This window comes from Madurella fahalii (assembly GCF_045866475.1).
Source record: "Madurella fahalii IFM 68171 DNA, scaffold_2, whole genome shotgun sequence".
NCBI classification, from domain to species: domain Eukaryota; kingdom Fungi; phylum Ascomycota; class Sordariomycetes; order Sordariales; genus Madurella; species Madurella fahalii.
Window position 1 is genome coordinate 2,693,443 of NW_027263972.1, and position 17,368 is coordinate 2,710,810.

Sequence of the window (17,368 nt, forward strand, 5' to 3'; positions counted from 1 at the left end):
CTTCCTTTTTTTTTTTTTTTTTTTTTTTCTCTCTTTTATCCTATCAATTGTCTGGGTGGGGGACTGCGAGCGGTAAATGGGTGGGTGGCGGTTATGATGCCTCAGTGTACAATACCATAAGGCCAAGTTGTTTGCGGTTCTGTTTGGGTAGGTAGACTGACGATTACGACAGCTACCTGATTCACCGGCCTAGATCTAGACTTGTCTGTATTGCTGTACATGAATATGGGATTTGGAAATGATTACCTTGTTAATTGGCTTGATATGTTTTTAATAGCCCTTCAGGTGTTGATGAGTTGTTCCGGCGCCGATGGTTCATATTGTTTTATTCATTTGCAGGAGCATCTCTTGCGGATATTGTATGTACAGTGGTCTGGACAGTAATCCCGTTTCCTCCAACATCAGGGACTCCCGCCCATCTTATGATAGCGTTCATGAGCCAAAACAGCAAAGCGCGGGATGAGGTGGTCACAGAGCAGACACCTCTCCATGTCTCGGTCTTGGCCACGCGTATCATAATCCCATGTATCCGAGCCATGGTCCTCTTCCTCACCACCTTCGTCTGACGGGCCATCCAGAACCAGAACCTCAGGATTGCCCTCCTCAGGGCCGCCCATACCCTGGCCTTTGGCCCGAGGGCTAGGATTGCCATCGTAGACTCTAAACTCCCGTAACACGTCCTCTTGCCTCCGGAACATGGTCGCAATGTCCCTCCCGCTTGCCACGCCGCCGTCTGTGCCGGTCATGTTGGCCACGCAGACGTTGATCAAGCCAATATTCCACCCGCGCTTGTCCGGATTTAATTTGTAGAAGAGGGGCAAAAGGGTTCCGGTAACGAGCCGCTCCGCAGTTCTGTCTATGGAAGAAGAAGATGATAAGCCCGGGCTGCTGTTGCTATTATGGAACACAAACCCCGGTAGCGGGCAGCTGCGGGAGGCGCGGGCCCAGTCGTACGGCTTGTTGTCGGCCGGGGAGGTGTAGGGTCGTGTGCTGAGACGGAGAGTTTTGGGATAAGCTCGCCATTTCTTGCCAGTGGGAGGGGGATCAGTGGTAGCGGTGGCCTCACCGGGACTGTCATCGTCGGCGAGGAGGTCGATGTGCATCCGGCGGAGGAGAGAAGCCGTGACCGCCAAGAGAGCGCGGTGTATCTCGTAAGGTTCGTTGAGGCCCTTGTACGAGTCTTCGATGCTTATCTGGGTGGGAACATCACGCGCCGGCTTCACCTCGCTGTCATCGACGCCATGGAGGAGCGCCCATACCTTGTTTCCAAGGCCCCTCTCCCATCCGGGACCAGAAAAGAGCTTCTCGAGGGTCGGAGGGGAGATGCTAGGGTGGAGACGCACCTGACCGACGGTGGCGGAGCATTCCATCGAGTAGATGTCGGGATCCGGCTCCTTGCCGAGCACCACTCCTTCCAGGACTCGGGTAATCTTGGAGCCTATTCCGGGGATCTTCCGGAGCTTGTGCCCGTCCATGAAAGACAAGGTAGCTTCTTGGGTGAGAGCAAGCAAAGTCGTCTGGTTTTGCGGCTTATTCTTGTCACCGACCAGTTTGGCTAGCAGCTTGCTGGTGGATATCCCGCAGGCGGTGGTGTAACCCTGCTCCTCGATCTTCAACCGCAGGTGCCGGGCAAGATGGGAGGCCAGCAGCAGCCGCATACGCAGTACGTTGTCATCAGACTGCCCCTCGTCTTTACCGTGAATGCAGCCAGGAAAATACGTGGCATCAAAGCCAAAGCCGGCTTCCGGGTCGGACCTGGAGAGACAAAAATAGGACTGGTGCAGGGAATTCTTGTTCAGGAGCTCGAGATTGTACGAAACAATGTCAGTAACATCGAGAAACATCTCGTCAAGGCCGAGGCGCTCAATCTTGGCGTTCCACGAGTAAGACCGGAGCAGCGAGTACAGCCGCTTGGACACGTCGCGGAAGGGAGACAGGTCCTCGCCGTCGGCTATCACCAGGTCGGGACAGAGCTTTTTGGCGTCGGCTATGGGCATCAATTTTTTGACGCCATAGCGTCGGGCCACGTAGTTGCACGTCGCGAGGATGCCCTTTTGCTTGATGCCGAGGGGAAGCGTCTTGAGCGACGGCTGCCGGTTCTCGACGCACTGTCATCAGGAATAAGCAACCGCCCGCCCGCCTCAGACTGTTCGGCTGCGAAGCGACATGCCTGGGCGTAGAAACAATCAAGGTCCTAGACAGACGAAAACCGCCCGCGGTGTCAGATGGAAAAAGGTATTCGTCATGCAGATCAAAACACGGAACCTGGAGGGGAGGTGGTATACAAAGTGAAGGATGACCCGGTCGTCCTTGAGGCGTGGCGCCTTCCGCTTGGGAACAGGGAGGTCCATTTCTGGGGCCGACGGACAGGGACTCGGTATGGAGATGTGTCATCAGGAGCATCGCCGGGTCAATATCCAGTGATTTGTTTACTTTTGATGTCGCTAGGGCTGCAGAGACGACAGGTTTCAACCAAGCCCTCGGGTCGAGACATGATTCATGAGGCGTTCTATTTTAGGCAGCACGTTTTGATTTTGTGTGGAAACTCGCCCGTGCGTGACTGGGAAGACACCGCGCTAACGGGACCCTGTCCAAGGGCCAAGTGGGGTTCCCATCCTCAGCCAAACCCTCCACCTGACAACTTGATGCACCCGGGATAGGATGGACTGGAAAATTCTTGCAGTCATAAAGTCGCCTCCGACGCGAGATGGCAGGGAGCTTGCATTCTAGCGGATGCTGGGCTGTCTGCGACGCGTAATGTTTCTTTGATCTAGCCCCGATGGCTCCCAGTAGCCTATCCCCTTGACGTCTCCAGGTTTTGACCTTGGACCCATGGCAGTAAGCATATTTGACCAGGCTTAATATAGTCTCATTTTCGCCCCCCGGACCACGTGTGGTTGTCAATCGGAAGCGGACGGCCCTGGCAACCCCCCAGGCTCCCGGACAGCGGGTTGTGGCCCGCTCTGCAGATCTGCGGTGTTGTGTTTATTTTCGTCGCTACTTTCCGCGGGTCGGCATGCTGGCAATATGTTGGTATCCAAATTCTTGCACGGGTGTCAAAAGTCCCGTCTGCAAACTCGGCATCGCTGTGGCGTCCACGGCGGGGATGCCAGGTAAATGAATTATGTCCCGGTACAGAATTGTGCTACCCCGACATCCTGCGGTAAGGGTCCGGACCGGAGTTGCCCCTTCGGCCATGGCTTACACATTCCCAGTGGGTCGGATCTTGCTGACAGTACACAACGTTCTCCGCTAAGACGGGATGCTCAACGAGACACCGACCCACCCTGGCCAGCAATGGGAAGATCCGGCGGCGAGGTCGGTCCTTATGCGGGAGACCCTGCCCATAATGGGGGCGGCTGTGACAGCTTGTTCAGATTACGATGAAGGCTGAGGACCGAGGGGGCATGTGCCTCCCGGGGCAAAAAGGTTGAAGATAGAGAGAGAGCAGAGTTCTTCTAGAAGACCATTCGACGTTCCGCCAGCCTCGAGGCCTGACGACACCGAATCCTCGCAGCGACTCCCTCTTCGCAATGGCCAGGCGAGGAAACAAGGGTTCCCAGATGGCGTCTATTAGCTTGGCACCTGGCTCAAGCCGCCTGCCAAATTCGGGATTCTAAATTCGACCAGGCGGGAATAGACGCGATGTGACTTTGCCCGCAGGCCATTTGGGGCGCCGTGATTCGCCGGCTGGGCGCTTGCGCCTGCACGATGCATGAAGTGTGCTGGCCACTGACCAAGACCGCCTCCTTCCGCCGGCAGCCAACCACACACCGCTGCAGCTGCGTCCTGCAGCAGAGAATTCCGAGGCCCTGCCCTGTCACACACGCCCCGCCCCCCTGCCTCCGCCAGAGAAGCCCCCCTGTTCCCCCAATCATCCCTTGTCGTCCCTCCAGGATTGCGTGTGCAATGAATCCACCCGCAGTGTCAGCGACTGCCCTCCCTCTCGCTCTCCGATCGCATCTTGTTACTGTGCAGTAGTAAGTGTACGTACTCTGTACCCGCTATCGTTGGTCCTGGGCTGCAGAAGCACACTAGTCCCAACCAGTGTTGGCGCTTCCCCCTCGCTTCCTCCAATTCCCGCCGTCCATGCCACACTAACCGCCAGCGAGCACGGGGGTGGGCGCAGAGGGGGCTGCCCGTTGCGTGGGTGACTCGAATACCACACAGCCATTGTATATAGCCGCCGAACCCCCCTTTGCGATCCGGCACTCGAGTCACAGTCTAAATCCCCGTCGTTATTGTTTGTTGGCCATCTGAGAGATCGCTCGCCTGCCTTTTTCCTAGCTGGCATAGGGGATCGCAGGTGGCCTGAATCCCTGTAATTACTACCTACGCCGCTGCTAGGTGAGACGCGCGTCGGCCGAGATGTCGACCACATCCCCGTCGAGCCCCCCAAAGAGGCCGAGGCTGTCGCTCCAGATCAACGCCATCGCCAACGGCCGGAGTGGTCGGACATCGAGGTGCCTCGCCGCCGCTGTCGACGTCAAGTCACCCACCGCTTTCAATACCCTTTCTAATGTCTACGCCACGGCCGTCGACCGGTCAACGCCGGTCCAGGAGAAGCCGCCGACGGCATTGTTGGGCGGGAAGCCGGTACTGCGCTTGCAGACACAGGACGTAACCGGGAAGGACCGCCGCGCACACACGCCTTACTTGGGCCCGTACCTCGACACGCCTGTAACAGCACAGCCGATATCGCCAGCAGTATCCAAAGAGATATTCTTCCCAAGCGCGGCCATGACGGCGACGCCTCCGCTCTCAGCACAGCCGCCAGAACAGAACGGCGCTCAAGTGTTTACATTTGATACCAAGGCCACCACGGCGGCAGCGGCACAGAGCGGAAAGGAACCGGCGCCGGCGCCGGCGCCGGCGACGGCGGTGCAGAACCCAAAGAGACGGACGACGATGCCCACAAGCACCACCAAGCTGCCATACATCCACCCGCGCACTCTGCGCAGCATCCTCCGCAACTCACCTCTCCCACCTCTCAGCACGAAATCACCCGAATCACCCAGGCGACAGTCCCTCCGCCTGCAAGAGAAGGCGGCGCGCCGGGTGGCTTACAACAGCCCGCTAACCCAGACCATCACAACAAGCAAGTACGTCAAGTCACACATTGACCTCCTCGCCGAGGACGCTACGCCGATATCCCCGTCGACCTCATCCTCGGATGACGGAGACACTGCGCTCGACCAGGCCATGGCCTACGCCAACGACAACCAGACCCGCGACGGCGGGCAGACGCCCGGCCCGTTTGAGGAGATGCGTCGTCGTATGGCAAACATGCAGGCGTCAACGCCGGTCGTGCTGTCCCCGACGGGCGGTGGTATCCGCAAACGAGGTGGCAAGCGGCGGGAGAAGAAGCGGCGGTGGGTGTGGACAATAGGGCAGGACGAGGATGGTGAGGACGGGGAGAACGCAGTAGCAGCGGGCTCGCAGGTGGATGATAACCAACCCGCGCCGGCCGTCGCACCTTTAGCCGTGTCCGTTCCCGTTCTCGCAATCCCATCCCCTCGGCCAAGGACCAGGACGCAGACACAGGCGGCAGCCAGAGCCGCCGCGGTGGTTGCTGCTGCCGCGGACCAAGCTCAGCCACAGCAGGTCTCTCTGCTCACCGTGCCGGTTCCGTCCATCAGGACACCACCCCCCATAGCAATCTCCCCTCCCGCCGATGAACTACCATCGGCTGCGGTATCTCGCCTTTTACAAGAACAACAACAACAGCAGCAGCAGCAGCAGCAGCAGCAGCAACCATCACAACCGCAAACAACCCGCGAACCCGTCCCCATCCCGCCGCCTATACTTCCCGACGACAGTAGCAACCACGCTCGCCATCTCAGTCCGGAGAGCGTGCGACATCTCACACCGGAACCGTTATCTCTCCCCTCGGAAATGGTCGTGATCGAACCCCCGACGCCAAGCGCGGCGTCCATCGCCAGCAGCCAGGACTCGTCCGTGTTTGAGCGGGTGTCGGGCTGCGGTGACGGAGGCAGGGACGGTGACGTGGAGATGTCGGACGCGAGCAGCTTGCTGTCGTTTGATGACGGGGAGCAGCAGCATAAATATGACACCGTTGAGGTGGACGATGATATGGAAATGGACGAGGGGACGCCGACAGTGACGGCTCGGCCGGTGATTGGTTTGGGAGTGGGGTGGGGGGTGCCCTGGGGTGAGGGTGGTAATGTGGGAGTTTGTTGAGGCTGGATGGGAAAATATATGCGTATCTGTGTGGGAAGCAAAGAAAGGCGTTTCCGTGATACCTGGTTCTGTTTTGTTATTTTCTCTTAAAAGTGCATGGTGGAGGGATGTGTATATATGTGATGGCTGGGATGATATGATGATGGATGAGGTCGACGATCTGTGATCAATGCTGTAGTATACGGGATTATGAGAGGGGTGACGAGAGGAGAAATATCGATATACAATTATACATAACATACAGCACAGAACATGTGTTGATTTGCTGTCTGTGGATGGTGCTGTGTTGCGTGATGGAGGTGAAAGCCAGGTGTTGGAGAGATCGGGCGCCCGCAGCGGATCGATCTGAAAGGATGCCACAATACGGCACTGGGTTCAGTACCGCACTGTACTGTACCAGCTGTCATCTCCAACCTTGTGTGCGTACGCACATAGTCATTATCCCCCTTCAGGATCATAGCATCTGCTCAATACTATGGAGAGTATGTACTTAGCTATTTTTATTTTGACGATTGTGATATTCTTTGACATTTGATCTTCCCGTCTTGCTGGATAGAGCGTATTGGCTGCTTAACTTAATGTGCATCGGGTAAATCAACCTGAACCGACGTCATGGCCAACCCCGTCGGGCCGGGTCCTGGCGCAGCCACCACAAAGAACAACTGCTTCAGATAGTGGGGCTCTGTTCAACACCGACGTCATCCATCGTTCTCCAGCAGTTGCACCCCCCAGACATTTGGCCCGGAGCAAGGATAGCAGCAATGCAAATTGGACCGAGTCGTTGCCATTGGCGGCTTAGGGCTTGCTTGGCCTTTTGTTTCACCAAGCATCTTGATCCCGCCCACCTACGTAAACTACGTAAGCTACCATGCAACCCCGTTTGTGTCGGGAGCTGTGGCGCGTATTGGTAGTGGCAGTCTATGATATAACGAAGTCTCCCATCGGTGCTGCATGAAGGCGGGCCATCCTTTTTCTACCAACCTACGTACATTAGCTTCACCTAACTTGGCTTGTTGTGACCCATCCATCTTACCGTCGCTTCGTGATACCGTCCCGGCCTGTTGTTATTAAGAGACAGCGCCACTCTCCCCTCTAGCCTGCGCGTCTCCCGGGTAGTCGCTCTTCCCCTCTCCCATTCCATCCATTGTACCGCATCTACGTGATGAACCCTTGAGAACCGACACCCACCATGAACACCGAAGAGAAAATCTACCCCTCGGGTCAACACTACTCGGGCACCAACCGCATCCCCAATATCCAACAATTCGTCGAGTCCCTGGATCGCCAAAAGAAAGACCGCGACGCCCAAATTGACGCCCAGCAGCAGCAGAAGCAACAGCAACAGCAACAGCAGCAGAAAAACCAACATCAAAATGCCACCGACTCCGAGGCAAGAGACCACACGCCGACCCAAAAGCAGGGCAAGAACCGGCGCACCGTGCGGGACCCGGTCACGGGCAAGGACGTCGAGATCGAGGACGTCTCGTCGCAGCACCTGAAGGCGTCCGACGAGCCCGTCATGACGGTCCCCAATGCCAACCTCGGCAAGGAGACCACCAAGCAGACGTCGCCGTCGCAGTCGGGCGAGGAGTACCGCGTGGCCCAGGACGTGACGGCGCCGCCGGACCCCGTGGCCGAGGGCGCCACCTCGGACGTGCCCATCCACGGGGAAAAGACCAACGTGCTCTTCCACCCGACCCCGTCCGTCTCGTACGAGCCCATGTTCGAGACCGTCGAGGCCCGCGCCAACGTCCTCTGCGCCGGCGTCTTCCTGGCGGTGGTGTTTCTGGGCAAGATGATGGGGGGTAGTCTGTGGGGGTTGGTCCCGCTCGGCGCGTGCGTGGCTTCCGGGGTGTTTCTGTGGGCGAAGGATTTGATTCGGCAGGGAAGGGCGCTGGAGTGGTCGAGCGAGCAGAAGAGGGGGGAGACGGCCGTGGTGAATCTGATCCCCGAATCGGTCGAGTGGCTCAACACGGCGCTCGGGCTGATCTGGGGGCTGATAAACCCGGATATGTTCGCTGCCGTGGCGGATACCCTCGAGGACGTCATGCAGGCGAGCGTGCCCGGCGTGATTGAGCATGTCAAGGTGAATGATATCTCGCAGGGAAGCAACCCGCTGCGGATACTGAGCCTGCGAGCACTGCCTGACGGGCACGTGGATGATTTGAAAAAGGAGATCCGGAAACGGGACGAGAAGGTCAAGGATCCGCAGGAGCTGGCTGCCGAGGAGGAAGGCGGCGATTTCTACAACCTTGAGGCCACCATCGCGTACCACTCGCTACCGTCGTCAGGCGACGTTTCGTCCAAGGCTAAGAACATGGGCATGCAACTGGTTTTCTACCTGGGCATCAAGGGCCTGTTTGGCGTCCCGTTTCCCATCTGGGTCGAGCTGAACCGGCTCGTCGCCACCACCAGACTGCGCGTCGCCCTCGCGCCCAACCCGCCTTTTATCAAGACGCTCAGCTTCACGCTGATGGGCCTGCCCAAAGTGGAGGCAAGCTGCATCCCGCTGATCGAGAAGGGTGCCAACGTCCTCAACCTCCCCATCATCTCCAACTTCGTCAACTATGCCATCGCAACCGCCGCGAACATGTACGTGGCGCCCAAGTCGATGACGCTTGATATTGGCAAGATGCTGCAGGGCGACGACATCAAGAAGGAGACTAACGCCATCGGCGTGCTATTCATCCGGATCCACAAGGCGACCAGCCTCAGCAAGCAGGATCGCCGTGGTAGCGAAGGCGGCGGGTCCGACCCGTACATCTGTGTGTCGTTTTCTAAATTCGGCAAGCCCCAGTATTGCACGCGCGTGATCCAGGACGACCTCAACCCCATCTTCTCCGAGGCCTGCGCGCTACCCATCACGCCCGAAGTCATCAAGGCCGACGAGCAGTTATCGCTCGAGCTCTGGGACAGCGACCGGTCGTCAGCCGATGACGTGGTCGGCAAGGTAGAGCTGAGCATTCAGAAGTTGATCCAGCATCCGGGCAAGATGTTCCCCCAAGTATCTCAGCTCAAAGGCGTCAAGGCCGAGAGCACCATGCCGGGCGAGCTGCACTGGGAAGTCGGCTTCTTTGGCAAGACGCAGTTCCGTCGGGCACTACGTACCGACGGGCGGGATCATAGCCTACCCGATGAACTCCGCAACAGGAAGGAGCTGCAAGACGACAAGGGCAGCCTCGACACGGCCGAGGAGGACGCCGTCGTGCACACGCCGCCGGACCCGCTCTGGCCTAGCGGCATCTTGAGTGTCGTGGTGCACCAGATCGTCAACCTCGAGCTCGCGAACATCAAGGGCTCCGAGGGCGGCAAACGGAAGAATGGAAAAGAGTACGAGCCGGCGCGACCCGAGGCCGGCGAGATCACCGAGGAGGAGGGCAAGAAGCTGCCGAGCGCGTACTGCACCGTGTTGATCAACGACGAGCTCGTGTACAAGACGCGTACCAAGGTCGTCTCGTCGCGGCCCATTTTCGAGGCTGGTACCGAGCGCTTCGTGCGCGACTGGCGCTCGTGCATCGTGACCGTCACGGTCCGCGACTCGCGCCACCGGCAGCACGATCCCATCATCGGCGTCGTCCCCCTGCGCCTGTCCGACGTCCTGCAAACCAGCAGCCAGAGCACGCGCTGGTACCCGCTCGACGGCGGCATCGGCTTCGGCCGCATCCGTATCAGCTTGCTCTTCCGCTCCGTCGAGCTGCGCCTGCCCCCGACGCAGCTCGGCTTCGGCGAGATCGGCACGTTCGAGTTCCTCTCCGACACCATCACCACCTCAGGCTACTGCCCGTCGGAGCGGACCAAGCTGCGCCTCCGCACGGGCGGCAGCTCGGCAACGGTCAAGTCCAAGGTGTGCCGCAAGACACAAGACGGCACCGGTCTCAAATGGGACATCACGACCTCGCACGGCAAATCCCACTCAGACTCGTCCGGGTCCAACACTCGCCTCCGCCTCCCCGTCCGCTACCGCTACCGCTCCCCGATCTTCATCGAGTTCCACCCAACCGGCAAGCGCCGCAAGACCGACGTCTTCGCCTCCCTCTGGCTGCAGGACGTGCCCGACACTGCCGAGCAGGACTTTGACATACCCATTTGGCAGTGCAGCAACCCGACGCGGCTCTCGCAGAACTACATCACGCCGGACAACGTCGCCTCCGTCCCGGACCTCAAGGTCACCGAGCTCGGGCGCCTGCGCTTCCGCGGGCGGTTCAAGCCGGGCACGGACAGGGATCACCTGCGCTTCGTGAGCGACAACGACTCGCGCGAGACGATCGAGAGCTGGGAGGCGTGCTTTGCCGAGGGGGTGAGGGCCGAGAAGGTCACGCCCGAGGTGCCCCCCGTGGTGGAGAGGTTGCACGAGGAGAGCTTGACGCATGGGCGGGATGTGCTGGCCATGGCCAGGGAGGAGGAGAAGAGGAGGTGGTTGGCGAAGGACGGGACGGATTGGAGCGGGGCGTTTGGAGAGGAGCCGGAGAAATTGTTGAAGAGGGGACGGAGGCAGGCAGGCGAAGAGGAGAAGAGGGATGGGGTGGTTGAAGGGGTTGCGGATGGGGAGGAGGAAGAGGAGGCGGAAAGTGATGAAGATGAGGCTGAGGATGAGGAGGATGTTGATCTGGGGATTAGGGATGCTACTCACAACCAAGATGGACCCGAAATGAGCGAGGGCGAAGAGGATGAAGGAAACTATACGTGGAAGAGAAGGGAGAGCGGGAGCACCGGCGGTGATGCGAAGTCAACGGACAGCGCGGCGAACGGGACTAGCGCGGCTAGGTCCAGCAGCAAGAATCCTATCAAACAGTACAAGGACTACCGCGACCGAAGCAGGGACCTGCACCGCAAGCACCGCGGGTTGATGCAGTGGTAGGTTTCTGTTGTTCTCCCCGCGCCGTGAACTTACTGCTGACCTTGGCAGGAAACCGATGCGGAATATTCAGTTTGCCAAGGACGAGGCGCTCTTTGCCGCGAGGAGGCTGAAGAAGGCGGGCAGTCTTACTGGGCGAACGCCCGATGTTGAGACAGAGGTCTGAGGAATGGGTACTGAAATAGGGGACTAATCGCGAGTCGGCTGCGTTGGGTTGGTTCGGGTGTATTTCGTAACAGTAATTAACGGTACAACAGTAATTCTGGCAAGGACGCTCGGGCACTCTACAGTAATAACTGAAGCCTCGCCCTCTACAATGCTGCGTTTCTATGCTACAAACGGAAAGCCTGCGCATGCAATCGTTCAAATAGTGCTTGGCGTATGAGAAAGTTGGACAATCTGCTTCATCCCTAGCTCGTCCGTCCTATACTCGTCCGGGATATCTCGATGGGATCGCGAGCTCTGCCGGTAACGGCTTGGCGCGATTGGATTTGGCATCAGAAAAGCAGGACCTTGGAGATTCTCTTCTCCAGGGGTCTCTGAAAGGGCCACCACGAAGCTTGTGGTCAACACCTTAGTGCAATACGTGGCGTGTCGTCTTCCTCGAAAAGGGGAGGTTTTATCCTTCAATTCCGATTACTCTGTTGAGGATGAGGCTTCAAACTTTTTCCTCAGGTAAGATGCTGTTTTAGGGGTTTCAGGGATCAGGATACTGCTGACCAGATTGTGATGCCACTGGCATGAAACGACATTGTTGATATGTATGAGAATGAAGGGAAGTCAAACGAGGGGAGCTCCTGTGAGTTGTTTGGATACTTAAACTGAAAACAGAAACAGCCATGGCTGGGTGATATATCTCCCTCACTTAATCAAGTAAATGAAAGGGTCGCTGTTGGCACCTGGGTCCCTCTGCTGTAACACATTGTCCCATTACGCAGTATCTTGAGCTATTCCCTACCTGGGGGGGAAGTTGTGTTGTCCAGCTGCAGTTCGCGACGTTCTTCAGTGAGACGACTGAATCCAATCCGAGATGCCAATGGGAGCCTTATCTTACCGCCAAGCCGCTCACGCAGCTACCAGAAACCAGAATTATCGATGCCCCACCGTTCCTGCGACCTTAAAGGTACATAAACGACGTCACGAATCAACCATCGCGGAGCTTTCCGTGAAACCGAAGAAAACAGAACTCTAATCCAAAACCACGAGCTTCATTCATCACAAAACAACTCCTCATCCCGCTCAAGCCCAAATTTCCATCCCACCCCAGCCTTGCTGTCCACCCCAACTCCGCATCAACCAACGGACCCACGCTGTAACCGCAAAGGTCAACCATCCACTTGGGAAAAGGGGCAACCCCCCAAGACCCCAAAAATAGAGTAACACACAAACAAAAACATCAATGGCCACACAATTCTACACGCCCTGGGGCTACGCCCCGCGCAGACGGCGTTCGGCCCGGCTGGTCCTGATCTGGATGGCCATCTTCATCCTGGCTGGCTGGACGACATGGTACATCTCGACGCGGCAGCGCGAGCGGGCGGCGCCCTATGTCAAGGAGTTTCTGCGGCCGGGGAGTGGGTTCAAACAGGGTGGTGGTGGTGGTGGTGGTGGTGGTGGTGGTGGTGAACAGGAACAGGTGCCGAAGGATGGAGTGGTAAAATCTTGAGAAGACGGGGAGGGGGAGCTTGGTTCTACTGCGTTGATTGTTGGGGTTGGGTCGGCGAGATGATGGATGGATGGATAGGGGTTGAGCAGGAGAGTGCGGCGAGGTATGATAAGAAGAGTTACTTGCGGAGCGAGACAGGAGGAGCATTTGCCGCCCATCCGCCACGGTTCGACGTGAGGATTAGAATCGCTGTCTGACCCGGGACAGAGAGACGGTAAGGGATGGAAATCCCGGTCTGCTTTGGGACATATGCGGGATTGGCGCCTGATGGTGTACATAATCCTGGGCTTGTATAATAATTCTGGCGTCAAAGGGCTTGTAGTACACTATCGTTTTCTGTCTGCCACTCTTACGGCAGAACGGATTCTGGAGTCTTCTGTGGTCATGGGCATAATAAGGGAAAGGGCACCAAGTAATCGGGATAGTTAGTACCAAAAGCAAGTCGTGGCAAGTCACCAACATCACAGTTCAAGGCCCGGGCATACCCGAGGCCTCTCCCTCTACGCCTCACCTCAACCACTAGTCATACCGCGTCAGTACAGATAAAGGCCATTTATTACTAGAATGGGGGGTTGCATGCACCTTGATGATACCATTCCCAAAAAGCCCAAACACCCAGCCAGCACTCCCGAGGAGTAACGGATCCAGTGCTCTACGCCAACCGCACCCCAGCCTCCCGCCTCTTCTTCCCCTGATGCGACGCCGCCGTGCTCATCCCCACATTCTGACTAGCATCCAGCATGCTCTGCGCCATCCTCCTCTTCTCCTCGGCCAACTTCTTGAGCTTCTTATCCGTCTTGCCCTTGCCGCTCCCCTTGCCGTGGAACTGATGTGACAGTTCCTTGAACGCCTCCTTGGCATCCAGACTCCTCCCGTCCCCGTCAAAGTACCTGAGTTCCACGTTCGGCTTGTACCCTTCCCGAAACAGCTGGTCCATGACCCGCGACTGGTGCTGGTCGCGGAGGGTATTCTGCTGGCGCTGCCACTCCTCGCGCTCCCGCGTCGACATTCTATCGAGGCGGCCGCTGGCGCGGTCCCGCTCGCGTTGGAGGCGCGTCTCCTGGTCGAAGATGGCCATGCGGCGGTGGAGCTCGTTGAGGAAGCGCTGTCGCTGTTGGTTCTTCTCGGCGAGCTCGGCGCCCTTGCCCTCGTCGATAAGGTGCCGGTCACGCAGGAGGGCGAGGGTAGCACCCATGCCCTGGTCGACCGTCTTTTCTTCCTCGACGCCGGTCACGGGGACGTCGGCGAGGGGCGTGATACCGCGCTCGCCGTGGTTGACGCCATCGGCGTCGTGCATTTCTTCGTCTTCGGATGACTCGTCTTGCATAGCTGTGGCTGTGGTCGTTTCGGCCTTGGCTTTCCGCGCCGGCCGCTCGTCCTTGGGCTCCGCGCTCAGGGCATCGACGAATCGGCTGATCTCGTCCATGACCATGCCCTTGTCTTCTCCGTCCGCCTTAGTCTCCGGGGTGTTGGCGGTTTCTTCTCGGAGTTGCCGCGCAATGTCTTCTGGCCTGGTCTTTTTCCGCTTCTTTAACGCGTCTCTTCTTTGGAGCGCCAACGACGATTGGAGGTCTTCGTCATCAACAAAACTGTCGTCGATTGCTTTCCTCTTCTTCGTAAAGACTGCAGGACCAGAATCAACGTCCATTTCCTGGGCAGCTTCGTCGCCGGGAGCGATATCTCCCGGGAACAGAACATCGTCGTCATCTTCTGCCCGCCGCTGCCTTGTAGATTTGGATTTCTTCTTCTTCGGTTTTTTGACTTTGATTTCTGACGGGTCGAGGTAGTCTGATGTGGGCGCAGGGGCATCCTCTATTCTACTAGTTAGCACAAGCTTAGGTTTGCCAGCGTGTGGACCGGACTGACCGAGGGCATCGAGGTCCACCTGGTGCTTCCTCCTCTGCACTGGTGCGTCAAGGATATCCGCCAGTTCCGTTGTGGTTCCTGCCGCGTCCAGCGTGAATGTCTTCTTCTTTTTCCCCTCTATCTCCTCGTCATACTTTGATAATATCCCAATCGCGCCCGTCTCGTCGACGTCGTTCGGGTCGTAGACCGGCTTCTTCTTTTTCAGATCAAGCCTCTCCTGCAGCTTTTCCTGCTCTCGGAGCGCAAGGTTCTCGAGCTCGTCGCCCTCATCTTCGTTTTCTAGCACACCGGTGTCTTTCAGAGTAAGAATCTGATCGTCGCCGTCGAGGAAGCTGGCCATATCATGCGCAACCTTGACCCCGGCCAAGTCGGCCGCTGTGTGCTCGGCAGCGGCAGCCCTCGCGGCTTCGGCGGCGGCCTTTTCCTCCTCGGCCTTCCGAGCGGCCTCGATCTTCTTCTGCCGCTTCTTTTGGTTTTTGAGCCATGACTTGGCGTCGAGGTCGTCGTTGTCATCCTCGGCCAAGCCCTTGCCCGCGACGGTCGCGGACCGCTGCGCGAGTTCGCGTGCCTTCTTGATGGCGGCTGCTTTTTCTTCACGCCTCCTTTTCGCCTCTTCAGCCTCTTGAACCTTTCTGAAATTGTCGTAGGCTGCGGCCTCGCGCGTCTCGAGGGTGCTCACCGGCTCGCCGTCGTCGTCCTTGCTTTTTGCGGGAGCTGCTTGCTCAGGTGGTGGCGATGCTCCCGGAACGGGCAAGGGCTTCATGCCCATTGCCAGCCGGACCTTATTGATCTCCTGGATGGATGCGGCGTCCATTTTGATGTAACGTGCGCGGGTCAATGTCGCGTAGTCGAGCGATAGTTGATGTGCAGCGAAGCCAAGAAAACGTTCGGCTGGCAGGCAAAGGTGAGGCTGACAACGGCTGCAAGACTGCAGACAGCGCCGATGGCCCGCAGCGATAAGATAAGCCTATCCCGGCCACACAATCCACTTCTTAGAAGAAGCCAAACGGAATATGCTTCTGAAAGTCGTCTTCATATTTCATTGTACTTGATACTCCATGCGTTTCCCCACATCCCCGTTGTTCCCCTGGCTCTCGAGATGCAGCTTCTCGGATTTGGACCAGGAACCTGTCGAGAATTCCCGGTTAAGAAGCAGATGGAACCAGACTCTGAAGACCTGGCCATAGTACAACGGAGGCAGATTTACCTAAAATGGCGGTCCGGACCCACACCATTTTCAGAAGGCTTGAACACCACCCGACAAGCACGCTTTGGGCGTGACATGCATATTTTCAAAGTTCACTGCATAGGCCCTTGCATCACCGTTTTGATCCTTCTGCTACCTCACGTTCCACTCGGAGTGTGGAAATGCCACCCGCCTCAGCTGATAAATCACTGCCTCAGCGTTCCCCGATGGCATTTTATCATGGCCAACCCATGAGCGTAAATTACCTTTCCCACACTACCATGGTAGGAACGGGAAACGGAAGCGGCGCATGCACGACTTTTCGCCGACAGGAATGAAGTTCCTGATATCCTCCGCGTTCCTGGCATGGAGCGAAGACGAATTGGTCGGCGGAGCGGTAAATGTCCTCGATCCTCATCCGAGTCATCCCTCTTGACACTTTGAGTTTGCCCGAGTTTAAATAGCTGCGGCCTTTCCCCGACCCGTTCGACGGTCACAATGCAGTCGCTTCAACGTCGTGCCCGCGCTCTGCCTAGCTCACAGCACTCGATCGTAGTATATTCAAGATGTTGCCCTTCCTCGTCGTCATTCCGTCCCTGCTGGCCACAACGGCGCTGGCCGCGCCGGCTTTTGAAGTGCCTGCCATCCTTGCCCCACGCCAGAACGCATGCCCGACAACCTCCCGCTGGCAAGACTACTCTTACTCGACGGTGTGGCTCTCTACGACCACCTTGACGAATGGCGTGTCCTCTCTCCGCTCCGTCACTTCCACCAGGACCTTATCGTTGACCAACACGGTCGGCTCCATCTCCACCGTCATCTCCCCAGCCGTAACGACACTCCCGAGTGAGCTGCCTATCCCTCGTCCTTTCCTATCCTCAACAGGCGCCGCCTTTGCTCCAGATAGCTAACACCCTTTCTACTCATGTGAACAGCCACCACCACCTCCCCTATCGTAGCCTACGTCACCGAGACAATCGTCTGGCTGACTTATACCGAGACGGTCACGTCCCCCGGCTATGCGCCAACCTCTGCCTGCCAGGTCACGACGGTCACGGACATCATCCCTAGCACGACATCTGTCACAATCACACGGGACCTCTTGTATTTAGGCGTCCTACAGTTGTCTTTACACGATGGTTACTGACTAATCCTCGCAGTTACGACACAACGTGGACGAGTGAGGTCGGCCATGTGTCTACGAAAACTGAAATCTACGTGAGCACGACCACGCGCACTGTCACGAGGCCTGGCTCCACTACCTATGCGGTAACCGTAACGGAGCCGAGGACGCACACATCGTTGGAACTGACGTTTGAAACAATCTACTCGACGGTTTGGGCGCTAGGATGTCGGTCGTGGGCTTGTCAGTTGTGAAATAAACAGCACCCGCCGGCTCGGTTTGATTAAATAGCAAAATGCTAAGCTAAAAGTGAACCGTTGTATATTGTGAGCCCGATCTACGTACCATGAATCATACGCCTAGGCCCCTCGGGTATATCACTTCGTCGCTGCCAACAACTTCTCCACTCACGGACCCCGATTATTTATTGTCTGCTTCTCGCATGCTGCTGAAGAAGGATGTGCACCTGAT

The 17,368-nt window shown here is 57.6% G+C and overlaps 6 protein-coding genes across 6 annotated transcripts; 4 read left to right on the forward strand and 2 right to left on the reverse strand.

The window, feature by feature from the left end:
- Window positions 1-401: 401 nt before the first annotated feature.
- Window positions 402-2,351, reverse strand: MFIFM68171_03543 (uncharacterized protein; the record flags this gene model as incomplete). The annotated part of the gene is made up of 3 exons (XM_071058964.1): window positions 402-2,108; window positions 2,171-2,194; window positions 2,286-2,351. The coding sequence occupies 3 exons, from the start codon at window positions 2,349-2,351 to the stop codon at window positions 402-404; spliced, it is 1,797 nt and encodes a 598-aa protein (XP_070915065.1).
- Window positions 2,352-4,368: 2,017 nt separating this feature from the next.
- Window positions 4,369-6,201, forward strand: MFIFM68171_03544 (uncharacterized protein; the record flags this gene model as incomplete). Its single annotated transcript, XM_071058965.1, has 1 exon — window positions 4,369-6,201. One exon carries the CDS (start codon window positions 4,369-4,371, stop codon window positions 6,199-6,201), a length of 1,833 nt encoding a protein of 610 aa, XP_070915066.1.
- A 1,189-nt stretch (window positions 6,202-7,390) lies between these two features.
- Window positions 7,391-11,222, forward strand: MFIFM68171_03545 (uncharacterized protein; the record flags this gene model as incomplete). Its single annotated transcript, XM_071058966.1, has 2 exons — window positions 7,391-11,055; window positions 11,108-11,222. 2 exons carry the CDS (start codon window positions 7,391-7,393, stop codon window positions 11,220-11,222), a joined length of 3,780 nt encoding a protein of 1,259 aa, XP_070915067.1.
- Window positions 11,223-12,455: 1,233 nt separating this feature from the next.
- MFIFM68171_03546 (uncharacterized protein) lies at window positions 12,456-12,722 on the forward strand (the record flags this gene model as incomplete). The annotated part of the gene is made up of 1 exon (XM_071058967.1): window positions 12,456-12,722. One exon carries the CDS (start codon window positions 12,456-12,458, stop codon window positions 12,720-12,722), a length of 267 nt encoding a protein of 88 aa, XP_070915068.1.
- A 652-nt stretch (window positions 12,723-13,374) lies between these two features.
- Window positions 13,375-15,402, reverse strand: MFIFM68171_03547 (uncharacterized protein; the record flags this gene model as incomplete). The annotated part of the gene is made up of 2 exons (XM_071058968.1): window positions 13,375-14,534; window positions 14,589-15,402. 2 exons carry the CDS (start codon window positions 15,400-15,402, stop codon window positions 13,375-13,377), a joined length of 1,974 nt encoding a protein of 657 aa, XP_070915069.1.
- A 938-nt stretch (window positions 15,403-16,340) lies between these two features.
- Window positions 16,341-17,151, forward strand: MFIFM68171_03548 (uncharacterized protein; the record flags this gene model as incomplete). The annotated part of the gene is made up of 3 exons (XM_071058969.1): window positions 16,341-16,620; window positions 16,710-16,878; window positions 16,935-17,151. 3 exons carry the CDS (start codon window positions 16,341-16,343, stop codon window positions 17,149-17,151), a joined length of 666 nt encoding a protein of 221 aa, XP_070915070.1.
- Window positions 17,152-17,368: the final 217 nt, after the last annotated feature.